The sequence below is a fragment of the Caenorhabditis elegans genome, chromosome X, assembly GCF_000002985.6.
Source record: "Caenorhabditis elegans chromosome X".
NCBI lineage: Eukaryota > Metazoa > Nematoda > Chromadorea > Rhabditida > Rhabditidae > Caenorhabditis > Caenorhabditis elegans.
Window position 1 is genome coordinate 14,000,606 of NC_003284.9, and position 25,807 is coordinate 14,026,412.

Sequence of the window (25,807 nt, forward strand, 5' to 3'; positions counted from 1 at the left end):
CCTGCGTACATTAATCCCTTGGCGGTCACATCTCGCCCTTCATCTCATGCACCTTCCCCTTTTCTTGTTCTATCCAGGTCATCCCAATTTCTGTTTCTCTCCAAAGTTGGAATGAATAGACGCAACTATTTGTGAAATCAACAAGTAGATAGTTTTATTTTTCAGCTTTAAATTAAGTAAAAACTAAAACATTAAAACTACCGTTACTTATAGAGTTGGATTTATTTTTTCTATTTGCCTTTTTAAACACTTCCACTAAATTTGAAAATTGAAGCTTTTTTTTTAAATTTATTTTTAAGATTCTGATATAAACAGTTGTTTTGAGATGATTCGTTTATTATACAGTTTTTAGTAGAAATATAAATGTACGTTTTTTTCGACTAATTTGTTTCTTTCTATTTGAAGCAACGTCTTTCAAAATATTGAGATGTTAGCTTTACGTTTTTAGAATTAAAATAAGGACTCTTTTTCACGTGGTGTCATGCTTTCCCATCGCGGTTTGATCTACAAAAAAGCGGGAAATTGTTTCCCAATAAAATGCGACGTCAGCAACTTTGTGAAATCACTTGAGAAGTCTGTTTCTAAATTCCCGCAATTCTTGTAGATCTGCGTAGATCAAACCGGAATGGGACACTCTGACACAACGTTTTTTTGACAATAATGAAGTATGACAATTTGAATCGACTAGTCAACAGTCTGAAACCACTACAAACCGAACAAAACTGCAGGTGTTTTTTTTAAATTCAACTTTCAAAAAATATGAATTCTTGAATAATTGTCTGTGATCCGCAGGAATCCCCCGAATTCCTGAAGAACGGATTGACTAAGTAACTAACTAACTAAGTAAGTAAGTAAGTAAGTTCATCATTTTTCATAGAATCTCTACTTTTAAACGTTTTGGTTATTATACACATGTTTCGAAATCACAAAACTAACATTTCCAAAGTGTTCCCAAAATGTGCTTTATGCTCATGTTCTGTTGTCATGACATCAGGTTAGAGTATAGTCTCATTGCCTATTGATCATCGCGAGGCCACCCTCCCAGGCACACTACTCCTTTTGCCCAATTCTCTCGTCCATTTCTTCTCCGCCGTTATTATTTGTTTGTTCAAATTGTCTCTCTGCTCTCTTTCCCATGTTTCTCTATTTCTCCTTTCAACTTGGTCAGCTATTTTTCTCTCTTCATCCTTGACACAATTGCTGCTGTCTTTTCTGTCTTGTATTGCAGGCCTGTATTTTAATAACATAATTTAATATGTTTTTTATTGCCATACTTCTCATATCTATATATTTTTTAATAACACGAAATGATTTTCAGAATGGCCGATCTTAAGCAAATCACCCTTAAGGAAATTGCCGAGCACAACACAAACAAATCAGCATGGCTTGTAATTGGAAACAAGGTGTTTGATGTGACCAAGTTCTTGGACGAGGTAAGATTATGTTCTGATATTTAGAAATCCGTACTCGAAGCACGTAGGCAGACATAAACCACACTTTACGGTACGAATAACACAAACGCAGATTCATTGTTGATCAATAGAAAGAAATTGACATCTATGAAAAATGAAAAGGAATTAAATTTTTTCTCTGCAATTGATAGGATTTCTTGCTCAAAAATTTTTAGCATCAACTTTATCAAAAATAGCCGTTACCGTCTCTTTCAAATATGTATTCTTATTTTATCGTTAAAACAAAATTTACTGTTTGATACAATCAAAACCATGACGATTAAGATATCGAAATACTTGAAAACAAATAGGGGCAAAAATTCCCGAATTTTTTGTAGATCAAACCGTAATGGGACAGGCTGGCACCACGTGGCGCATCAAAACTAAAAATTAATAATGTTTTTTTTTCAGCATCCGGGAGGTTGCGAGGTCCTTCTTGAGCAGGCTGGAAGTGATGGAACTGAGGCATTCGAGGATGTTGGGCACTCCACTGACGCTAGGCATATGAAGGACGAGTATTTGATCGGAGAAGTCGTTGCAGTAAGTTTTTGCCTTTTTTGCTTATAATTTTCATTCATTTGTTTTGTGTTCCAGTCTGAGAGAAAAACCTACTCGTATGACAAGAAGCAATGGAAGTCTACCACCGAACAGGATAACAAGCAGAGAGGAGGGTAAGTAGGGTTATACTTTTATTTTGAATTTGAACTTTTTTAAAAATGATTTTAAAAGTTAACTTTTGACTAAACGCTGCATCTCAGCTCAGAATAATAATATTTTTTCAGAGAGTCAATGCAAACCGACAACATTGTTTACTTCGCCCTTCTTGCTGTCATTGTTGCTCTTGTTTATTATCTTATCGCTGCGTAATCACTGTTGATCCACTATTTTCGCCATGATTTTGAAAACTGGGGCATTATCTTACTTAAAAAAAACTGATTTTTTTTTCATTGTTATCCAATAAATGTCATTTTGTGATTTTATTATCGAAAATAAATACATCACTGTGATTAACATATGTACACTGAAAAGGGACTTTAATATTTTGTTTTCATTTCGATCGAAATGATAATGATTGAATGGAAGCTGGTGTTGAAGAGGACGTTTTTGACGATGGAGGTATGTTTGGAACTTCGTGGGTTACTGGATCATTGATCCAAAGATTCTGAAATTAAACAGCTTTTATGTTAGCTAACTTGGAATTAGTTACTGTGGAAATATCTTTCCTCCAAAGCAACACTGCTTCGTCGGCGCCAAACTCTCCAGAGCAGGTAAGAATGTGGTGCTCGCTGAAAAAAATTTCTTGGATATGCCATAAGTTCCTTGTCATGAAGTGAGTGAATGTTGCGTGAACGAAAAAAAATCTTGAAGTCGTTTATATTTTTCTATAACACTTACTTAGTTAACTAATTAACTAAGTTAGTAAAAACATTACCCAATATTTAGCTTCAATTTCTCAATTCAATTTTGTAAAAAAATCGCTTTAACAATTGTTGAAAAAAAAACTTTGTTCACAAATTGCGTCATTCCAACTGTGTGAACTCTTGAAACTTTGCTCACCCGCTAGAAATTATCTTTCTGACGGAAGTCTCCGATATTTTCAATTTCATGAACAAGGACAACCTGACGCTGGAGACCCTGCAAAAAAAACCATGTTACTCTCTTATTGATAGTACATTATAATGAGGCCATACACTGCACTGTCCTCTACATCGTTCGATGTTTCTTTATCAGCACTTTCTGAAAACAAAAAGCGATCATTAAACTGTGCGGTAAAATATTGAGATGTACCTGGGACTGGGACAATGTACGGATCATCAAATGTTAAATCTTTCCGCTGAAGATTAAGTTGTTTTGATGGAGTGGCTGAAACTATGCCGGATGCTTTAATTTCTTGTCAATACGAATTCAATATTTAAATTCCAAACTAACCAAATCGTTTATGAGACGTTATTGCAACTCTTCTTCTTGATCGTTCTTCATCCGAGTATAGCTCAAAAGTGTCGTCATATTCCATTGAAGTACAACTGGAATTCGTTGAACTGAAGAATCTGCAATTACAAAATGAATTTGGTCAGAAGTTTTTGAATAAAAACCTATTGTCCCTGAATCTCGGAGAATCTTTTTCTTTCTTCACTGACAGAAAGTTTTCATCGCATTTTTCAATTAACTCATTGGGCTCGGAGCTGAAAACAGAAACCGCCGAATCCGCACTAAATCCCTTTTTCATGGGAGATCTCAAAGTTTTCGATGAAGAGCTGTTTAATCTGCTGAAAAATAGTTGTGTTTTCTAATTTTTTGTATGGTTTTACCTGTATGTGCTGCCCGGAAAATCTACATCTTCTGGATTTTGTTGGAATGAAGCAACTGGAACTATAATGTTTCAGAATTATGTTTTGCAATAGAATTTCTCACTGCTATATTGGTGTGTTTCTCTGTCTATGGAAATGCTAACCCGACTTGCGCGCTTTTCAGCACAAAAGATTGGTACAGTTTCATTATCATCACTTTCATCATTATTCTCAATAAGAGAACCGAGTCTTTGAGATCTTGCAGACGATCCACGCCGACTCGGCCGTTTTTCACCAGGAAATCTGAAAGAAAACACTGTAAATTTAAATTTGAAATTAAAATCAAAACCTTTTCAGCTTATATTTTACTTCCTCCTTTCCTGTTTCATTTTCAACGTTATAAATAAAAACGTATCCATCAGAAGTGCCCAACCATAACGTTTCATCATTAAACAGCATTGATTCTACATAGTTACTATTTTCTGTGTCTGATAGTGATGGTTTTCTGAAAAACTTTCCAATATTCATTGTTATTGACAACTGAAATAACCGTGTTTTGTGGTCGAAAGAAATATCATACAACAAATTGCAGGCGGTGTCATGCCATAGTTGAATTAATGTTGAGTGGTTGGTAGTTAGAAAAATACCAAACGGTGATTCGGTCATACAGGTGATCTGAGAAGGCGATAGATTTTTTTTTCATTGGTCCGATTATTGAATATATTTTGAAAAGTGGGGTACCGAAATCTGGGAAATATTTTAAAATGACTCCAAGTTTTCCCATGATTCCGAATAATTAAGCAAGCGCGCTCCAACGATAATTTATTTCGGCACGCATTTGAAAAAGCTCGTGGGTGCACAAATGAAAATCGCGATTTTAAGCTCAAATATAAAATCAAGGAAATTCGGAATCAGGGGAAAATTTGGAGTCAATTAAAAATATTTCTCAGATTTCGGTACCCCACCTTTAACTACACTGGCAACAGAAATTATGAGTATAAAAACTTTTTTGATTTGATTAGGTTTTCAGTTTTTGTGTTTTTTTAAGTTCAATGAGTTCATCTCATTTATATTTTCACGTGAACTCACTTTATCAAAATAAATCACACCCGATCCAACATTAGACGATGCCACATGGGTGGTCGATAGCGTCGTCAAAGATTGAGCATCGAGGGTTATTAACTTGCAAGCAGTTGCTACAACCAATGTATCGTCATGAATAACAGCGTTTGTCAACGGAGAGGAACTGAGTGGCATGTGCCACATTTGGACACTGGTTGGCCAACGCTCTCCAGCGTTTTCAAAGACTGTGAGAATACCATTGGCGAGCCCAGCAAACAGAGTGTTCTCTTGGTGAATAAGAAAAGTTGCCACGTCGGGAAGTTTGAGCTCCCATAAAATGCTCCTACAATTTTTTGATCGAAAATAATGGTTAATCACAATTTTTATTAAATAGTAATTATACACTAGTATTTGCAATAAATTAAGTTAACATACCACTCATTTTCACTGTTTACGTGTGCTGCAATTAAATACCCTGATATCAAGCTCACATAGGCCATATCTTTCCGTACCATGCAAATTGACATTACACGACAGTCGAACTAAACACATCATCATATATAATATAGAGAAACTCTCATAGAATGACTTACTTCAACATCAATATTCTTCATACATGCTTTGTCCTTGACTACTTTAATTCCAGCAATTTTCCCCATTAAATGATGACCGGAAACTATGAATCCTAAACATTAGTCTTTGAATTTTGCTTCAGCTGTGATATCTTACCAGTGTTTGGAGTGAATGTGTCGATGAATATATTTGAGATTAGCTTTTCATTAGTCAAATTATTAGCAATGCTTTTCTGCAAATTGTATAATTGCGAGGGGATGGTTAATAAGAACTTGGGCTGGCATATCGGGCGTCCGGTCGTCCGGTTTTGATAATTTCGAAAATTTCCCAATTCACTACGGCCGACAGTTTTTGAGTTTAGTTACTCATTATAAAGTTATTTGAGGGGCGAGTAGCTCATTCGGTAGGGGTGGCCGCTAGCAATCTGGAGGTCACGAGTTCAAGTCCGGCCTCACCCCCTAGGTTCACCCAGCCTCTATTGAGAGGTGGAGCAATCCACGACTATTTTATCGGCCACAGTCCCCGGCTAGGACGAGGCTTAAATTATAGCCCAGTGGGATCACCACCAGGCAGTGTAGCTGACTCCCAGATCCGCAGTGCATAGCGCTTGAAGAACGGATTGTCATTTAATCCTTTTTAAAAAAATAGTGAGTTGCCAAATTCGAATCGGCCGCCGTGAAAACCTACCCATAGAAAAATTTTCAAAGTTCCAAAAACCGATATGCCAGCCCTAATCAAAACTGAATAACAAACCACAAATTCATTAGCTCGCCTCATTTTCTTCTCTAATCGTTCTGCCAGCAAATTTACGTATTGAAGTTGCATATTTTTCAATTCAATTCTTGTTGGCAAATTGGGTATCCGGAATGCCATCTAAAATTTCTAGTTAGAAGTAGTTCAAATGTATATAATTTACATTAACTATTGCCTCTTCGTCAAATGCCAACTTTGTTGCTGCTTTGGATACTCTCATAATCCCAATAGCGTCACCTCTACTGATGATCTCTTCTTCATGCTTTCCAATAAGCACAATTGCAAAACGAAAGAGCACTTTTGGGCCTTCTAATAAAAAGCAGTCCCAAATTCTGAGCAAAGTCTGAAATATATTTATTATGGAACTATTCACAACTTCTTTGAGAATGACTAACGTTAAATGGAACAGCATCAAAAAACAATGAAATGAACCAGTTCAATGTAAAACTTGCGACGTCAATATCCAAACTCTTGAGATGTTTCATAATTTTAGGATGTTGAACTTCAAGTAGACCTTTCAAAACTTCTTGATCAGCCTGTGCACCGGTAAGGTTGCTATCGAAATAGGTTTTGTCAAAGTATCGCTCGGTGACCGCAATTAGAAACCAAAACGCATCTTCAGGGCCAACGAACAGAAGAGCAGTAGCCGCAAGAAAGTTCATTCCTTGGCAATATCCGATTTGGGAGTTGTGGAGGCAAAATGCGTGAAGGACTTGTAAGAGTTGGGTTACCTATATGGACATAGCTATTTTTACATAGACAAAATTAACATTGAAAAAAGGAGTATCTGTAGCTCCAAAAAATGTATTCTCACCCCTTTACTGTTTGCACTCATGAAATGCACGTTATTCGGCATTGTTCTTAATAAATCCAAATTTATTTGCTTTTGATGCACGTCCGAGTACTGCAATTGTCTGTATATAAAAACGTAATCACTTCTGATATCTTACTGTTTTCTCATCTTCACCACCTTGAATGTTACACAGATTTCTGTAGTAGTACTTTCCATAAACATTTTTCAAATCTTCAACTTGCTGATTGATTAGAATCTTCCACACTGTAGCTCTCAGAGAATTTGGAATACCTTTTCGGCACATTATTTTAGTTTCTGGCTGAAAATTGATGTTGATTTGAGAATCAAAACTTCTCTAATCCACACCGTTAGATCAATAAAGTCATTTTCTTCCAAAAACCTCTTCCAATTGTACTTGTGCTCACTAGCAGATTTCGAACGATTTGCATAAAAATGGTTGAGTTTAGTTGCCATATAATGTAGAGCATTTGGTTCTTCCTTGAAACTGATACGGAAACCAAATGAGTCTACGTAAATCCCTTGTAGGAGACTTTGTAAGGTTGGTAGACTAGGGTCATGTTGACGAGCTTCTGCCATTAGTTGAATGAGGCGAGACTTGTGCTGAACAGATAGAGATTTTGTAGATTTCATTAATTTCACTAGGGCTCCCAGCCAGCTAACCGAGGCGCAAAATGCGGGCCTCACGCCGACGCCGCGCGCCGCTGTGTGTATGCAATAAAGTGCGAACGGTAGTTATTTGGAGCGGCCGACACTTTTGGGGTTCCGCAGCTTGGCGTTAAATGAGTAGCTTGGTGTGTGCGCAACGTAATGCGAAGAGGTGGTTGTTTGGGAACGGCCGACACGTTCGGGTTTCCGCGCCGCACTGTACATTCGGATACATGCAGCTTGAGTGACGCCGTAAGGCCGGCGCGGCGATTGCTGATGCCGGCAGAGTTCATGGGAGCCCTAAATTTGGCTATATCGCGCGTAGCACTAATGTTTGTTTAAATACTCCAAATTTGCATTTTCTAGCGTTTGAAAAACCTTATTGATGTAAATTTCTAGTTCACAATTGTAGAATCCTTTAAAAAAATAAACTAACTGTTTCTCCTCCTAACAACTTCACCGACATTACATCCATTGCTGTGTTGTCATGTAGTGGTATTCGAATAGTTGATTGAATCGCATAGACATAATCACAACGCAAAAGTTGAAGTTCTTCTGTCAACCGCTTGTTTTCTCTATGAGATCTCAACGTTTAGTAGAATAATTTTAAAGTCGGATGTTAAGTTACTTTCTATTCCCGCTACTTTGCATAGTGAGAATTTCACATTTGGCGCTCATCCTCAAAATCTCAGAGTTTAGGAATTTGTTTTGTGCGGATAAGGTATCCCGGTCGGTGCCATTTGTAGAGTCGGCTCTTTTTCTGGAAGAGGTACATTTCAGAACACTGAATAATCATACAACTATGTTCTAAATGTTCCAAAAATAGATCATTGCTTGAAAACAAAAAAACTAGTTTATATTTTTTTTTTGTTTCATAAACCAAACAGTCATGTGAAATCTTGTTTTTTTTTAACTAGATTTCTGATTTCAGATCACACTTAAAACATTAATGTTCATAGTCAGAAGGTAGTTTCTTCTGAGTCATCGTGATAATAGTCAGTTTGTAGCCAATTATGACCACAACTTTTCCAGCGTAAATGACGTTTTCTTAAGTGATACTAAAGGTTTAATATACGATGATTACACTAGATGGTCGTATACGATGATTACACTAGATGGAAGTCCGGTGATTTCCTATTTGCAAAGTATACAACAAAAATGCAACTCTACATTTTTCTGATTCTTGCTATTATTTTCATTTCTTCGCAATCTGCTATTCTGAGCCCTAATTGGCATTACGATAATTATTGAAACTTGATGGTTGGTAATCAATACAATGGCTTCTACCCTGGACCTTGCGTTGGACCCGAATGCCCATGGGGCAAATAATTCACGCATATAGCTTATGTACATAATGTGTATTAACAATTTAATAAAAACTATTCAAAATTCTCGCTGTTTTCTTTCTTTTTGGTGGCGAGAAGACTTCGCACTCTTGCCAACCTCACGGATGTGCTAGCAGCAACATTAGTTATTTCTCTCTCCTCTCCAACCTCAGCAACTGGGCAAACGTGAGCGTTCGTGGTGTAATGCACAGGTAAACCGCGTCATGCGAGCAACTGGTGAATAACGAACGAACAGCCGCTAACACGCGAATATCTGGTCAATTATTGACGAAAAACCGCAAACATGCGAAAAAATTTTTTCAAAAATTTTTTCAGGTTTCTCGTGTCGCTTCCCTCGATGTTCACCCAACAATTGAACTTAAAAGTGCTTTTGAGAATTCTCCACTCATACATCTTCCTGTTGGAGCCTCGCTGGTCGTCTCAAAGTTCAAGTGAAGGAAGAATCAGTTGGCATTAATTTTCGATTTTTTTTTTCCAAATTTTTTTTTTTATAAAATAAAAATTTGTATGAACTATCAATTGTTATTAATGAACCGCAAATTTCAAATATATGGTGAATAACGGGGTGGCAGCTAGCTGGGCATTCGCAGCGTCCTCATCATTCACCGGTCCGTTTTTCGCCAGTTTTTCATCGAATAGCGGCCCGCGCCTTCACCGAAGCCATGTACCGTTTTCGCGAAATAGCGGCCCGTCACCCGACGAATATTCGCATGTCGCGGTTTACCTGTGATGGTCAGCATGGATGCCTTCCAAGCATTCGACGGGGGTTCGATTCCCCCCGAACGCAGAATTTTTTTATTTTTATTTTATTTTATGAATACCTCATTTGGTCAATGTGCAAAGTCATTGCATTCATTTCGTGCTTCATATCCTCAATCTTCTTCTTTTGATTGTTTGTTATTTCCCTCAATAGATCCAATTCCTCGCTTTCGGCTCTGAAAACTTAATCTTGCTTTAAAATTTACTTCCTACGTCATACCTTTCACTTTCACTACAAGTGTCCACTTTGCTCTGATTAGTCGATGTTGGAGTTGTCATATCGGTACATGAAGGAAAATTGTGAAATTTCTCGTTTGTCAACCACTGAGTCACCCAGTCATCCATCTCCTCGTCTGGCAAATAGCCTTCCTGAAATGTAGTTTTTGTTGGGAAATATGTAGTTTCAATCTTGAAAAAAAATCTTGAGAAAAAAAAACAAACCGCAATATCTGGTGGAGGCATGATGAAATTTCTAGTCGTGACCAAGTTCTGTGCAGGCACCGAGTCTGCAATAACATTTTGCTAAAGACCCTAAAAAGGTTCTCAGGGTTTACGTTTTCTGAATGGTATATGCTGGTCTGTAGCGGCGGTTGTTGACTCTTGGTCCTGCAAAATTACAAAAATCATACCGAGTAAACGAGTACAACTAAAGTCAAACTTAAATAAAGTAGAAGCACAACTTCAATAAAGCTGGATTACATTTTTGATGATTACTTAAACATTTTTCGCGGTAAAAAACTTATATTTGATACGTAAAATTTACAAAGATTTGCCAAAAAATATCAGGATTCTTAATTTCAAACCCTGAAATAAGAAACTTCAACTCACCGGCAGGCTGGAGGCTTTTTTGATTTTCCTATGAGTCATCATTTGATATTTGGTCCTCTCAGCTTCTGAATACCGATTACAGAACGTGTGCAACCAGGCACGACACGACTCTTCGTTGTCTGCCTCGAATTCGATGCTTCTGCCAGAGACGCTGAAATAATGGAGCAAGCGTATTTGTATTTGAACAGGACACAGTACGTGCGTGTGGATACTTTCTACTACCACGCGGCGGATACTAACGGATTTCCTTTGTTCCCTTTGTTTCAGTTCTCGGTTCGTGCGTATTGTTTTTATTTGCCATCAGTCATATGGCATATGGCAACGATTATTGCGCAATAAAAAGTGGATATAAAAGGATATGATTTTCACAAAATTTGAAAACATTCGTGCAGGTTTCCATTTAAAAATTATGCTGAACCAGGTTCAGGGCACAGAGAACGATCGACTGCGCAGGCTGAAAGTTCATAAGAAGTTTACATGAACAGTTCGCTAAAACTGCACAGAATAGAAAAAAACACACTTTTTTGGGATGTTTGGAAATAGTTCCCAGAAGGTCATAATCTTATTGTTCAGAATTAATAACAATTAAACTTTGAATCTACATGCATGTATTATGATCCAAAATGACCGAATATTATAATAAAACACTCTAAAAATTTTTAGATTTTCTAAAAATTCCAGCCAAACTTTGGCAAAGTGCTAAAAATTTGAAAAAGCTTTTGACGAAATCCGAAGCAATGTCGCATGTTCCGACCCCTACAATGTTTTAATACAAATAATAAAAGCAAAATTACAGTATTAAAAATGTAGAAAAACAATTTTCTTTGGTCGATTTCCAAAATTATGAGTGGAAAAAAACTGAGTAACTGTCACTTTTTGACAGTAACTAAAAACTTTTCAAAATTTTTTTTGAAGAGTTTTATTATTATATTTGATCATTTAAGATATTTTTCAAAATTAAAGTACCCATAATCTAAATCTATCACTCACTGCAAAATGAAAATCAAATGATTATTCTCGTCCAATGTAATCACCGAATTCGAAATCGGAAACGACCCCACCGGCTCGCGATGCGAAGTGAACTCCCCTTCCGTTTTGTAATAGACGAGCTCTTCGGTAATCTCGTCAATGGCAAAATAGAATCGTCGGCGTGGTCGCCATAAAGCCAATGCTGAATATGAAAAATCCTTTTAGTAAATATACTTTATTGCGTTTTTTTTCTCGAACAATGGATTCAGTTTTTTTTGTCCTATCCTCGAAAATAAAAATAGAATATCAAATATATTGAAAGTCGAAAAAAAAAATTGCAAAGCTTACCACCACCAAGATATTTCATATGGAGAAATCCAGCAATTGAATAGGCATGTTGAATTTCAGTTGTTTTGGAAGTCATCTTGTGTTATTGATTGATTACATATGAAATTCCACAAAAAATATGAAAATTGAAAAAAAATCGATCGTCTCTGAAACTATATCATCTATAGATTTTTCTAAAAATTAGCTCACATCAAAAAAGACAAAAGATTCGAGGAAAAGAGGTCTATCACGGGTCTCAATCAATGTCTGTTACATATCAAAAAAGGATCTATAAATGAAATTTACTTTAATACGTTCTAAATAGGTTAAAAGAAATATCCATAGTTACTTTGCATTAAACCAATTAGTATAATTAATAGTGAAGGAAAATTATTTGGAATTAACTTTGGGTAAGTTGTGGTAAATTTGTGAATGATAACGCACTGTTTTCTCAGACTACGATTGTTTAAAGAAACGGAGTGTCGTTGCAGCACAAAAAAATTCAATGAAAAATGGTTTCCTATTGTCTAACAAACAGCTAGACAATAAGGGTATTATTTTCAACAAAAAAATTCAAAATTCAATTTGCTATTGCTTCCAAACTTCACCCTAGACTTTTAAAATAAATTTTTGCATTTGAAATTGTGAGTCAGTTTTATTGATAGTTTTATTTATAAACATCAGATATTGATTTTTGGTGTGTTCAACCATTAAAGAAAATTTCACATAATAAATTGGCAATTTTTAAGCAAATAAATAATTGAAAGATATGCCCATCTGTTATGCAAGACGGACAAGAAAGAAGAATATATAAAAGAAACACATTTGAGAATGGAACATCTAACAGTTTTATGACCGCAAATGGGAAAAAATGCAGAAATAGTGGAGCGGGGTTGGTTTCAAACGCACTTCGATAACAATTTTTAGTTGGTTTTCAATTGGACGAACATTTTTCAATTCAATTTCAAATCTCAAAAACAAGTTGGATAATAAAATACGATAATACGGGAGTCGTCCAACAAACAGCAGCACACCGCGACTTCCAAATGGACCAAAGATGAGAGTTATGTAATGAAGTGGTAGTGAAACTATTTTTTTTTCACCAATTTCAAAACTGGTAATATTGAGCTGTTTAAACAATATAATGAGGGAACAGCAAAGGGCATGGCTTGATTCGAAATGAAGGGGAAAGTTAAACAGAAACAGATACAGAAATATTAAATTTATGAATTGTATATGCGTGTGAACAAAGAATGATGGACAAATCTATTGAGTCGAGGGAAAGAATAGGGGGAATCTCTCACTGTTTGCTCCTTTCCTGATTTGTTGTTTTGCATTTTAATATGGAGGTCAGGAAACTGTTTGGGGGATTAGTAGATTTGAGCCAAAAAAAATGCCACCGGACTCTTGCGGGTCAGGATGACTTTTTAGTGTAACGTTAAATCCAAATAATTTTCCTTTTATCACTGTCGGCAGCCTGGATAAAAAGTTTCTAAAATGTGTTTCTGTTTTGCTTAGGCCATTTTCGACCAATATGTTCACCTATAATAACGTTTTGTTTCCAAATTGCTGAATTGCTGAATGAGCAATGCTTATCCCTAAAAATAATAGGATTTTCCAATTATCCTATGTAGCAGCCTCTCAGCGATAGGGCTCCCATGCGGCGTCACTCCCACGCCGCTATCGAAATCTTTGAAGCGATGCGCGGAACCCAAAAAGTGTCGGACGCGGATCCAAGTTTGCATCAAATAGTGTCATACCCAAATAGTTTGCATCAAATAGTGTCATACCCAATCGCACTACTTGGTGCAAACTTGGCTCCGCGTCCGACACTTTTTGGGTTCCGCGCATCGCTATACAGAATTCGATCGCGGCGTGAAAGCGGCGTTTGCGGCGTGGGAGTGACGCCGCATGGGAACCCTACTCTGCGAGTAATAATGTGGGCCAAATCAAATTATTAAAATGTTTTTTATAAACACGGAACAAAATTAACAAATCTGGCAATAAAAAGGAGTAGTGAATCAGTGTAGACTTGAGTTATTTTTAAACCCCTTGTTTTTACTATTAGCAAACAGAGATCTGCGATAATTAGAATTTGTTTTTTGTAATGTACTTAATCAGAGGTTACGGCAAACGGTTTTTTTCGGCAAATTAGGAAATCGCAGACGGACAATTTGCCGATTTGCTGAATTTGTCGGCAAAAAGTTTCCGAACGGCAATCGCCGCCCACCCCTGTACCAACTACCGAAAACATTTTTTTGGTGTAGCGCCAATGACATTTTATAGAAATTCTAGAAGGTGATACATGATGTTTTACCGAAGACTTATTTGAATAATTGTTGATTAAAGGTTCTGTTTTATGTAGTCATTCAGTATGTAGTCAGTCATTCACTTTTGAGGCTAATTTTTATACGTTTTTTCTACGTGATGGGTGAAAGATGAATTTAAAGGATGTGCGACAAATTCGACAAATTTTATTTGGGGATAAAATCAATATTTTTGGTCAAAATTGCATTGCCAAACTGGAAACTCATTTTAGCTTTGAACTTTGCCTTTTGTAAAGCAAGTTTGTGGTTTTGTTTGAACAGTTTTGTCTATGCCCGCCCAAAGGCCAACAATGCGAATGGCCTAGACGTTTGCTTGCTGAAATCTGTCATCTGAATGTGAGAAATAATTTTACTTCCAGCCAGGCAGCTTACTAAAAAAAACACCATAAAACACGATACATTTCAGACACGTTCTAGAATTTGTATTTTAAGTAGAATCCTGATTCAACTTCCTGTTATGCAAGTTCATCTTTATTATAAATCGTGCACAAATAAAAAACATTACTTAATTAAACTGTTCACCTTCCCCAAGGGCAATCTGGCCCATAACAAGTTCCAGGATAAAATCCACTGTCGCGTGTGCCAATCATCAAGTTTCCATAGTTGTCATAATGTCAATTCGAAGTTTGATATGATGGATAAGAGGATATAATAAACGCATTTACAGCAATCAATAATGTAGAAATAATTAATAAACTATAGTTGAAACTGGCATGCATTTTGATAGATTTTAAAATATTTAACACTTTTCATAGCTGGCTTCATACTTTTTATACTTTCCTCGACGTCTACTTTGATGATTTTCTAGCTATTGTCATCATAGGCGTGATCAAGCGTAGTCCGATCAAATCATCACATATTAAATATCTTATATCACCATTAAAATCACTACAGTTTTTCATCAGTAGAAATGTGTAGCGGAACGACACTACAAGCAGTTCATTTTCATGATATCATTCTCTTAATTAAAATCTTAACTGATGAAATTAAATGAAACTATTACACTGATCTGTTTTTTTTGGTTAAATACATATTTTAATTAAGAACACAACGAAAAAAAAATTGATAAATCGTAATAGTGCCGAATTGTTTTCTTTACTGCATAGCGGTCTGCGTTTCTCATATTGAACCTAACCTCGCCGTCTTACGCCAATGGCACAGCGTTTTCTACGCTCATTGCAATGAAAGTTTTCATCTCCGTTGTGGTCTAGTGGTTAGGATTTATGGCTCTCACCCATAAGGCCGGGGTTCGATTCCCCGCAACGGAATACTTTTTGTAAGGAATGTAGCTTAGCATTGCCAAATACTAATGATTTTATACACCTGAAATAAAAAGTTGTTAGCTAAAACCTTATATTTTCATATCAAACGGAAAGGATTACAAGTTACCTAGTTACCTTCGTTTGTTGCATGTTTCAGTGGTACAAAAGTGTTTTATAGTATGTTCTACTGAAAGGAATGAAAAGCTTGACATTATATCTACTTAATCTCGGGGATTATCACGATTTAATAATATGCTCACGATGAAAATTAATCATTTCAAAGGTCAGATTACTCAAGCCCAAAAATGTTTCGTTGGGAGTAGTTGTTTTTTCAGTCTTTATTTTGATTGTATTGAACCTTTTAGAAATTTGCCATTACCTTAGACGACAATACGTTTTTGTTTTATTTTAGACTTGATTTCGTACCGCATAAAAATATAGTGAAAGGTGGTGGAGGTATTTTCATTACTTCTCGATTCCAATTCTTGGTTATCATATTTCAGAGTTTTGAACAATTTCTAGTTATTAGAATCAAAACCCTTATTGACGCTGATCCACTGTTAAGCTCCAAATTAAAAGTTTCTTAAAATGAGGTTTTGATTATTAAATGTTCCGTTTCTGTTGGCTACCATAGATTTGCCAATCTCAATTACAAATCTCAATTGACGTCAGATGCCTCAGATGCCCACTTTCCGAAGGAACATTCAACGGCATCGAATACACAAAAAAATATATATGAAAGCAGCTGTTCACTTGGTCGTCACCATCTGCCACAACTGCTTCCGTCGGGTCTTTCTTCGTCAGAGACAGCCTGTCCACGGAGCTATCCATCTTTCTTCTATCTTCTCTCTTCTTTTCAAAACTCGGTACTTCGCTTCTCGCACACAACACACACAGCGGTTGGCTAGCGTCTTCTTCTACTTGCCCCGGGGCGTCGTGGGTCCCGTCTTCGCTTCTCTGCGTCGTTTTATTCAACTATCTTTTTTGGAGAAAAGACCGAGATGTTGGGAGAGAGAAAGAGGAACGTAGAGACCTCCCAAGCAAGCAATTTTTCATGGTCCCTCGCTTACTCCGTTTTCTCCATCTTCTTTTTTCCGTATTTTCCATCTTCTGCAACGCCCCCTCTCTATGGGCCATTCGATGCGCAAGCAGCCACATTCCAAGATATTTCCATGTTGCATTCTTTGTGTTTTCTCCATTTTTCGCGCAAAAATTGAACGAATTTTTGTACGCTCAAGAAAAAATTAAATTGATTTTTTACGAATCCTACGGAAAAATGTACTATTGATTAATAATTTGGTTTGGTATAAAAAAAAAAAAGAAAAAAAAAATTCAACTTTAAATTTGATAATCTAGTCTTTGAAATGCCTATTATTTAGGTCACTATGGTAAACCTATCTAGAAATTTCAAAATTTTCAAAACCATTCAACATTTCCACCTTGTTGGTTTCCCACCTACCAACTTCTCGTATACCTTCAAAAATGCAAACCTCTTCCGTCCGAGGTTTTTGAGAATGTTTTATATCTGTTTGCGTAGCGTTAGACACAAGGTCGTTTGCTTCTTGCTTAGTTCTCCGTTTTTCTTTTGAATGTTACTTTTTCGTACCAGTATTCAGTTTCAAAAGTGTTTTTTCGTGTGTGTAAATTTGTAAAATTGTCACTCGAAAATACCTTATTAGAACTCGCACCTCAATTGAAATTCTTATCTCTGACATCGTTCAAAAGCAATTGCAGTAAGAAAATCGCAGACTTGATTTTGTAGATCCAAACTGGTCCAAAACTACCGATTTTCATAATGAGACGTTCTGAAATTTTCCCAAACAAAAATTATGGCGATTCAAAGTTTTGAAAAAAAAACCTATTTTTTTGCTAAAATCTCAAACTTTGCCAACTCAGTGTCGCAACGGACGTAACTTTTTTACCACCCTTTAATGATTCACGTACCATATCGACCGGGTACTCATGGATGCTCAAAATTGTACAATTTTTGTGCACCCTTCGAGTGAAAAAGCATCGGAGTTTGTCAAGTTATTGTAGCTTTTTCTAAAAAAGTTGAACAGCCAGAAATCTTCTGTTTAAAAAAATCAGAACGTCTGATTACGAAATTTAGTAGTTTTGGGCCATTTTGGGTTTAAAGAGCAGTCTCTACAAAATTTAATAATTCAAACAAAGAAAAAAAGTTTTTTTTTTCCGAAAATTTAAGTATTCCATCCAGTGTCGTTATACAAACACCAGCACTTCAGAAGTATGTTTCTTCAACAAAAAAAACGTATCTGACTAGTGAGTGTTCACTTTGAAATGTGTCCGTCAAATACTTCCCCCACTGTTTCTCATTCTTGCATGATGGCATTTTTCCCGGCTCAAATCCCGAAGGGTTCACTTCTTTCATGTATTCACCACATTCACTCTGAAAAACTCTCATTTCCTTTGACGCACACTCAATGTCATTAAGAGACCGTGGGAGGACTATTCGGTGCGCTTAATAGTCCTGCTTCATCAAGAATTCAGCATTTATCGGACATTTTCTCTCTCTCTCGCTCCTTTTTCTGCCTTCTGGAACAATTTTGCTGTTTAGTCATTCATTTTCTATCTTGTTTCACATTTCAGAAGGCAAGATGTGAGAGCTCTGATTCTTCGACAAACGTTTTGGGCATTGACACCGTTTCGTTAATCAAAAAAAAATGCATTTACACGTATTATGTAAGTTTGGGGGGCCTAGAATGTATAATTCTAATTAAACTTTTAGATAAAAGTTTTTATAATAGCCATAGCAATATTTTATAATTTTAATAAAGTACGAAAAAAAACTCGAAAAAAATTATGTAAAAAATTATGGTTACAAAGTTTTGGTCAATGATTTTACAACAACAGTTCATATCTTCAAATAATATTCAAAACAACTTTTTTCCAATTATTGATCCCAATTTGAAATAAATTCAGAAATTCTCGAGTTCCAATAATCCCTTCTTCGAAACATGAAAAACTGATGTGATGAAAATTCTGTGATTGGAGACGACGTGCAGCTTTGGCGACACATTCACAGTCCCGACTTCTTCAGGATGCCCACGACTGTGATACTCTCGCATAGCTATTCCTCGTCCCCGATGCGATTCAATGTGATTAACTCATCTGTTTTACTACTACAACAACTACTTCTTCCCACTGTCGATGATATTTTTTCCCTGATAATCTGTATTTGATATTTTCCAGTCTGTGTCTCTTTACCACCGTGATTCAATATCTATGATATTTTTTGTATTATCTCGCTTTATGACCGTGATTACCAATAATTAACGAATAATGAATATTTAAACCGAAAATCGTGTAAACTTGAAGAATGTCGCATGAATGAATTAGCTTTATTATGGAATCTTATGGTGCTGAAATTGCAAAAATAAACATTCGTATAACCAGGAAAAAAATGTTGTCAGTATCAAAAGAGTTATATCATTTAATTGTACATGTTTCATGTGATTCAATACATTAACAAAAACTTCGAGACAAATAAGATGAATTATAAAAAGTATTAACCGATGCATTGTCAGATCAAGTAAGATTGGAACTTAGTTCAGTGCCGGCGCTAATGAACTTGTTTTCAGAGAGCATTGTGATTCAAGAGAGTAAAATTATTCAGAACTTTGTATAATTTTATTCAACAAAAGAATTCAATGATGCTACTACCCTTCTAATCGTGAATTGTGCCAAATGAAATTTGAACTGATTTTCAAAATAAATATCCAAAATTGAGATAATGAGTTGCTTTCCAAAATTACCTAGGACCCTTTGAAATACCCAAAATTTGGATTACTGCATTTTTTCTCCAAATTTTCAACACTTTTTCTTAATATATGCACATCTTCTCTTACTGAACTGCATATTTACATGGTAAACATGGCGATGATTGTAACGATGACACATTCATAAAATTTCCAGATGGAATTTGAATTGAATAAAAAGAAGGCGTCAACGTCAAAAATGAAATGATGCTTTATGTTTGAACAGTCGTGCCATCACTTTCTCACTTTCTTCTTTTTTTTCCATTTCTTTGCACAATTTTGAAATGGGAAATATTTGGAATTCCTTCAACTTTTTTGGTGTTTTTCTTGTGATTTATTATTCTTAGTACGTTTTTAAATAATAATGTTATTTAAAAATAATTTTAATAGTGTTGTAGGGACCATTTATCTGAGAAATGATTAAAATTAGTCTAGTTCTATACTCGAACAGTGCTAAATTTTTGTTCTACGTCAGAATTCCGAGTGTTTCAACAGTAAAATCCTAGTAAAACGGTAAAAATACCGTACTAGCCCCTCCCCTGTTAAGTCTAATTTCTTTGAATAACACTGCTTTTCAACTGAGACGTTTGCTATTATTAATGAGCTCTTTTTTCAATTGAACTTGATAAAAATTCAAAGTTTTGATTATATAAGCTTTTTTAATTGATTCAAACATGTCAGGAGCTCCTTTGCTCTTTTATCTATTTGTAATCTTGTCTGCAAGAAAATCACACATTTACTCTCTCAACAACTTACTTTATATATTTCTCTCCATAAAAAAATGTGTCCCTCATATGTTTTTATAGTAACAATATGAACCTGGATGCATTTCTCCCTCCCATGCTGGTTCCGAACCGAGAAGAACAAAGGCATACAATTACTCGAAAACGAATGGAGAGATTCTCAACGGGCGGACAATTACTATCTGTGACGGATGTGGTGAGTGACTGATGAAAAAATGGGGGGGGGGGGAAGATGAAAGTAGAAAAACCCGCTGATGATGACTAGTTATTATACACAGAAAACGACGCACTTTGATGATAATCCACAACAATCGACACTTCCATTTGATGGCAACCGATACTACTCGAATAATAGAAATACGCTCCGCGAGGCGGATTATGACACTGTTCACACCTATCGCGATGTGCTTCATGAACCAAAAAGGCAGGAAGTCAATTACAGGATTCCGAGAGCTAGAGAACCTGTGGAAAGAGAATATCCAGTTAAAAGTTAGTGCAAATAGTTGATAACATTTTCGATAGCAATTTGCCCATCAGTCTGAACGCTTAACAAAGGTTTAATACAATACAATATTGGTATTTTATATGAGATTTGTAATTTTACATTTACAGTTATCAAACAGAAAACATTGCATTAGTGACAAAAAGCATAAATTTCAAAATGTTAAAAAAGGAGTAATGCTTCTGTGTGTTGTTAATGTATAGACCCAAAATGTGCACGAGTTTTGTATATAGATTTTGAAAACAACATTATCATAATTTCCCAAGGCTAACCTGCTAAACAGAAGGGAAACCCCATTTCAGAGACTTACCAAAAAAATTTCAATTTACAGGAATAGATCGTGTTGCGCCAACGCAAATCATTCGAGAATATAGCAGAAGTGATGATTCAACTTTGAACCCAGAATGGAAAACGACTGACTCTTATGTACGGAAAACATCAATTTTAAAGTCGGTTAACTATTAACTCATTTTTCAAATTAATCGTTATAATTTCAGAACCGCTAAAAAAGATTCTCATCAGCACCATCATCAAGTTCCTGCTGCACCATATCCTGCTGGAACTCTTCCTCCCAGCTCTCAGCGAGTGGAATGGAGAGAGCCACTAGACTGTCTTATTGATAGAATGAACAGAATCAGAAGTACAATTGCTTGCCCTCCATTGGAACCATCGGTCCGGTTAGCTGATATTGCTGCCCAGTGGGCTCGGATGTTGGCGATCAGAGGGGAATTTCGGTAATGCAAACGTTTTTATAATGGTTGGAATATGAGTGTCAAAATTTGAAATATGACCATGAAAATGGTATGAATTTGCAACTGAAACATTACTTCAAATTCTGTGGAGAATTTTTGAATAGCGTATATTGTATGTATGTATAAGACAACAATACTACTCTTATTTCGCAATTTAAAAATAAAAATAATTTTTAAAAACACAAGACAAGAGAAATCCATTAAACCTTCATTCTGAATTTAAAAATATTTATAAATCAATAAAAACTGAAATTTTAAGCTGAAACTGAACACAATTCTGATGAAAGTTAACTTTTGATTACACACTGTATGTGCAAGACCATGGAAAAAACTTTCAAGCTTGCAGAAGTGACCGCAACCGATGTATGAACATCTGGATGGGGTCTCGTGTAACCGAGTCAATTGCCGACATATGGTGGGATGAAGCGGAAGAATATGGTACCTGGAACTATCTCGACGTTCAATCACTTTCGTGGGTTGGCGTGGCCAGTGCTTTTAGTGAACAACATCGCCAATTTATCGTGGTTGCTGTTTATGAGTGATTTATTGATGGTTTTTTCTTATTACAATTGAACAATTATGAACCGCTTTAATTAAATTGTTTTCACAAATATCGAAATACATCATCTAAAAGTAGATTAACTTGAGGCAACACACAAAAAAACATCATCTAACACCCCCAACTAATCGTCTGCTAATCTTCTTTCTGGAGTTATTTCCGATGACATTCTCGAATGTGTTTTCTTGTTCAATTCTGCAATAATTGTGTTGTGACTTTAAAGGGGGAGTAGAGTTTGTGGGGAAATATATGTTTCTGACTCTAATTTTGCCCCTGATACCGAATATCGATGTGAAAAAATTTTAAAAAATTTCCCTGATTTTATATTAATTTTTAAAATCCGAAAATCCATTGGATGCCTATATGTGAGTTTTCAAACGCAAAATTTTCCCGCCAGAGACGCCCCGCCCACGAAACCGTGCCGCACGTGTGGGTTTACGAGCTGAATATTTTCATTCTATTTTTATTTGATTTTATACCGATTTTCGTCGATTTTTCTCATTTTTTCTCATTTTTTTGGTGTTTTTTATTGAAAATTTTGTGATTTTCGTAAATTTATTCCTATTTATTAATAAAAACAAAAACAATTCCATTAAATATCCCATTTTCAGCGCAAAATCGACTGGAGACGAGGAAAATCGTCTGGAGATAGAACGGATCAACAAGATTATTATTATATCATTAATAATATTTATCAATTTTCTTCTGAAAGTCTCATTGAGACTCTTATTTACGCCAAGAAATAAATTTAACATTAAAATTGTTCATTTAAAAAAAAAATAATTTAAAAAACACATTTTTTGGAAAAAAAAATAAATTGTCCTCGAGGATCCTTCGGAGCGCGTCGAATCAATGTTTCCGGAACTCTGAAAATTAAATGTTTAAATTATTGTAGAACCCTTTCGTTATTGAGATTTGATAACTTTTAAGTAATAAAATTTTCGCAGTAAGACATTAAAACATTTCACAATTAAGCTGGTTCTGAACTGTGTGAAGTATATTGAAAAAAAACTAACTGATACAAAAATATAATTTTATGATAGTTTTCTGGATGTCCCAATATAAACGATGTCAATTCTGCGACATGCTACAGTCATCCACGAAAGTAACCCGAATACCGACAAAAGAAGAGGAACGCCAACTTTGGATAGACGCTCTAGGGGCTGATTTTGGTCGGAAAACGCTTATATTTTCAGCGAACGAACTATTTTTTATGTTTTGATTGTTTTTAAATAATATTTGCCTTAAGAAATTCTCACTTTTCCAGGAAAAGTCGTTTCGCCGCGATTTTCCTCGTCTCCAGTCGATTTTGAGCTGAAAATGGGATATTTAATGGAATTGTTTTTGTTTTTATCAATAAATAGGAATAAATTTACGAAAATCACAAAATTTTCAATAAAAAACACCAAAAAAATGAGAAAAATCGACGAAAATCGGTATAAAATCAAATAAAAATAGAAGGAAAATATTCAGCTCGTAAACCCACACGTGCGGCACGGTTTCGTGGGCGGGGCGTCTCTGGCGGGAAAATTTTGCGTTTGAAAACTCACATATAGGCATCCAATGGATTTTCGGATTTTAAAAATTAATATAAAATCAGGGAAATTTTTTTAAATTTTTTCACATCGATATTCGGTATCAGGGGCAAAATTAGAGTCAGAAACATATATTTCCCCACAAACTCTACTCCCCCTTTAAATTGGACCGTCGTAAATGATAAATATGTTTTAAAACAGGTAGAAAAGAAATGAACTAAATTTTTGATAATTGGATTCAATGTTGCCTGATGTCTGAAAAAAAATTATTGTTAGGCTCCTCATATTATAGCTGTCTTACGAAAAAACTTAACAAAGCACAGACCTTATGAATAATTATGTATATAATTTAGGTACTTGTGGAGTAGTTGTACCCCAAAATGAATTATTTTTTAAATTTATCTAAAAAACGAAAAAATAAGTGTATTATCAAATAGAACAGCCACTTGAAACCCCACCGAAGCTCTCAACAAAGAAACACAAATTTAGAACCTTTTCCAGGTACGTTTTCATTCTGTTATGGTTTTTTTTTGTATTTTGAATGCTATTTTAACCAAAGTTGTCTTTGAATTGAAAAAAAAACTTTTTCAAGACGAGATTCCCACAACACAAATAATAATCGCGAAATTAATGTGAAGTGTAACGGCGGATCAATCATTCTCTAATCAATCAATTGAACAGATTGGCGTAGAGAGAAAGATGAGGGGGATAGCTAATCAAAAGTGCGTAGCCGACGTAACCCCGCTCACTCTGCGGGGTCGCCCCCCCCCCCCTCGTCCTTTCAATCACTTTTTTTTGGCATACTGCATAGGCGTGTTGTCTGTGTGTGTATTATTTGCATACCCGCCTCTCTAAACAACACTTGGCATTGTTTCTTCGCGCCAGCGCCATTGCTCTCTACCCTTTCCACTCGTCTTATCACTTTTGCGTGTGTGTGTACCTATTGCCACCTCCAGTTATTCCATCCTTGATATCTTCCCGCTTCTCTCTGATTTTTTACTTTTTATTTTACGCGCCTTTAGTGATTAGGTTTAAGAACCATGATTTCAATGCATTTTAAAATTTTTAGATAATAAACTTTCAATAAATTTTTGGAACTTGAAATTTTAATTGTGGAAATGAGATTTTTGAAAAAAAAAATGCATATACACAAAATTTCTGCTAATAATGTGTGTTGCAAAAATAATTGTAGTGTTTTCTAGAAAAATAGAATTTTTTTTACATGTGTTTTTTTTTGCAAATATGAATTTAGCATTTAAATAACGTTATTTTTTATGATAAAATAAAAACTAAAGGGCATTTGAATTCAGAAGTGGAATGCAATGAAAAATGTTTTTTTTTTAATTTTCTACTCAAACTCCTCACAGTCAGTGACAAAAATTACGTTTTTGCCACTCATCATTTTGGAATTCGAACAAAACAATATTTTTTCAGTTTTACACTGTGTGCATTTGAACATACAAAACGTTTTACATTTTCAAAAGCATTTCAAAAAGTTGGAAGTTACAAAATTTGGTACTTTTCCGATTTCTGCCCCCCCCCCCCCCCAAATGTTATTCAATTTTATAACACTTAATATTTTAATTTAAATTCACACGTGAATGTTTATTTCAATATAATTTCAATTTTTAGGCTTAGAAAACAACAATACTAAGCCTGTAATTACAAAAAGTTCACGTTTCATTAATGAAAATATCGAAAACATTTTTGGGGGCAGAAATCGGAAAAGTACCCAAAATAAAAACTTTTTAGATGGCGTGTTTGATTATTTTTATTGCAAATCCCACTAGAGTTTGAAGTAATGAGAGCCAAAACATTCTAAAACTACTAGGCATCTATAGATGTACATGTTTTCTTTAGACATACATTTTTGTATGTACATAAACAAAATAAATATTATGTGATTTTATTTCAGGACCGTACTTTTTCTCTTTCTCCCTTTAATTTTTGTAACATGTTCTTGTTCATTTCATCTTCTCACAATCGAGAAGGGATTTTTGACCTACATAGTGTTTGCGCATTTCATTTCATTTTCCATTTCCCCCTTATCCCGTTTGGGTGTTTCTGTGTTTTCAATTTGTAACGCCATCACAACTACATCATTACTTATTGATGAAATTCGTTTCAAAGACTTACTGCCGTTTTTTCTACCTATTTTAGAAATAAATATTTTGTTGCAGAGCAAAACAAGTTCTGCAGTAACATGCACATATTTGCAACACGTTCATGTTGTTTTCCTCTTATATTTTTAATCGTGATTACTGATTCAAAGAATTTCATAGCTATGTATTTATATCATCTGTTTATTTTTATGTTGACACCTAGCAACCACACCTTTTTATCACATTGCTTTTTCTATGAAAAGTGGTCTAATGAGCCATTGGAGAGCAAGTTTCAGCTACTCAAATTCTTCTAAATATTTCATGTGTTACCAGAGGAGATCTTATTTGGCTTGTATGTTAGAGTATACGACGTTTTTTTTTGGTTCTTGGTCGCCCAAATACCTACCTATGTTGTGCATTTTGATTCACTAGGA

The 25,807-nt window shown here is 35.3% G+C and overlaps 4 protein-coding genes, 1 long non-coding RNA gene and 9 other non-coding genes across 15 annotated transcripts; 8 read left to right on the forward strand and 6 right to left on the reverse strand.

The window, feature by feature from the left end:
* Positions 1-1,318: 1,318 nt before the first annotated feature.
* On the forward strand, positions 1,319-2,475 carry cytb-5.1 (Cytochrome b5). The gene is made up of 4 exons (NM_077934.9): positions 1,319-1,433; positions 1,863-1,991; positions 2,046-2,122; positions 2,234-2,475. Exons 1-4 carry the CDS (start codon positions 1,320-1,322, stop codon positions 2,316-2,318), a joined length of 405 nt encoding a protein of 134 aa, NP_510335.2. The 5' UTR covers position 1,319; the 3' UTR covers positions 2,319-2,475.
* tbc-19 (TBC1 domain family member 2B) lies at positions 2,415-11,912 on the reverse strand (the record flags this gene model as incomplete). The annotated part of the gene is made up of 30 exons (NM_077935.8): positions 2,415-2,613; positions 2,659-2,737; positions 3,009-3,086; positions 3,143-3,188; positions 3,240-3,314; positions 3,381-3,499; positions 3,545-3,718; positions 3,761-3,815; positions 3,864-4,042; positions 4,089-4,244; positions 4,290-4,414; positions 4,829-5,144; positions 5,237-5,343; positions 5,395-5,486; positions 5,531-5,606; positions 6,128-6,247; positions 6,291-6,470; positions 6,523-6,858; positions 6,942-7,031; positions 7,078-7,239; positions 7,287-7,541; positions 8,023-8,170; positions 8,215-8,346; positions 9,754-9,867; positions 9,912-10,060; positions 10,133-10,197; positions 10,246-10,297; positions 10,520-10,670; positions 11,510-11,690; positions 11,837-11,912. The coding sequence occupies 30 exons, from the start codon at positions 11,910-11,912 to the stop codon at positions 2,500-2,502; spliced, it is 4,002 nt and encodes a 1,333-aa protein (NP_510336.3). The 3' UTR covers positions 2,415-2,499.
* C31E10.t1 lies at positions 9,648-9,719 on the forward strand. The gene has a single exon. It is a non-coding gene; the product is annotated as a tRNA-Gly (tRNA).
* On the reverse strand, positions 9,658-9,734 carry C31E10.10. The gene has a single exon (NR_072481.1). It is a non-coding gene; the product is annotated as an Unclassified non-coding RNA C31E10.10 (non-coding RNA).
* Positions 11,913-14,756: 2,844 nt separating the features above from the next.
* C04C11.25 (Nematode Specific Peptide family, group A) lies at positions 14,757-14,861 on the reverse strand (the record flags this gene model as incomplete). Its single annotated transcript, NM_001361823.3, has 1 exon — positions 14,757-14,861. The coding sequence occupies one exon, from the start codon at positions 14,859-14,861 to the stop codon at positions 14,757-14,759; it is 105 nt and encodes a 34-aa protein (NP_001348784.1).
* A 469-nt stretch (positions 14,862-15,330) lies between these two features.
* On the reverse strand, positions 15,331-15,418 carry C04C11.8. Its single transcript, NR_072482.1, has one exon. It is a non-coding gene; the product is annotated as an Unclassified non-coding RNA C04C11.8 (non-coding RNA).
* Positions 15,339-15,410, forward strand: rte-1. The gene has a single exon. It is a non-coding gene; the product is annotated as a tRNA-Glu (tRNA).
* A 2,586-nt stretch (positions 15,419-18,004) lies between the features above and the next one.
* Positions 18,005-18,771, forward strand: linc-5. Its single transcript, NR_102231.1, has 2 exons — positions 18,005-18,104; positions 18,345-18,771. It is a non-coding gene; the product is annotated as a long non-coding RNA linc-5 (long non-coding RNA).
* Positions 18,012-18,718, forward strand: C04C11.23. The gene is made up of 2 exons (NR_102232.1): positions 18,012-18,104; positions 18,345-18,718. It is a non-coding gene; the product is annotated as an Unclassified non-coding RNA C04C11.23 (non-coding RNA).
* Positions 18,772-19,356: 585 nt separating the features above from the next.
* Positions 19,357-19,505, forward strand: C04C11.17. The gene has a single exon (NR_072484.1). It is a non-coding gene; the product is annotated as an Unclassified non-coding RNA C04C11.17 (non-coding RNA).
* C04C11.15 lies at positions 19,357-19,518 on the reverse strand. Its single transcript, NR_072483.1, has one exon. It is a non-coding gene; the product is annotated as an Unclassified non-coding RNA C04C11.15 (non-coding RNA).
* A 466-nt stretch (positions 19,519-19,984) lies between these two features.
* On the forward strand, positions 19,985-21,789 carry C04C11.1 (SCP domain-containing protein). 2 transcript variants are annotated; one of them, NM_001029184.6, is made up of 5 exons: positions 19,985-20,119; positions 20,202-20,412; positions 20,757-20,874; positions 20,923-21,159; positions 21,524-21,789. In NM_001029184.6, exons 1-5 carry the CDS (start codon positions 19,994-19,996, stop codon positions 21,717-21,719), a joined length of 888 nt encoding a protein of 295 aa, NP_001024355.2. In that variant the 5' UTR covers positions 19,985-19,993; the 3' UTR covers positions 21,720-21,789. The 2 variants fall into 2 exon arrangements, 1 of the variants encoding a protein (NP_001024355.2); NR_002412.1 differs by lacking the exon at positions 19,985-20,119 and having other exon boundaries at positions 20,181-20,412; positions 21,437-21,719.
* Positions 21,790-23,882: 2,093 nt separating this feature from the next.
* On the forward strand, positions 23,883-24,156 carry C04C11.21. Its single transcript, NR_072485.1, has one exon. It is a non-coding gene; the product is annotated as an Unclassified non-coding RNA C04C11.21 (non-coding RNA).
* Positions 23,962-24,103, reverse strand: C04C11.16. The gene has a single exon (NR_072486.1). It is a non-coding gene; the product is annotated as an Unclassified non-coding RNA C04C11.16 (non-coding RNA).
* Positions 24,157-25,807: the final 1,651 nt, after the last annotated feature.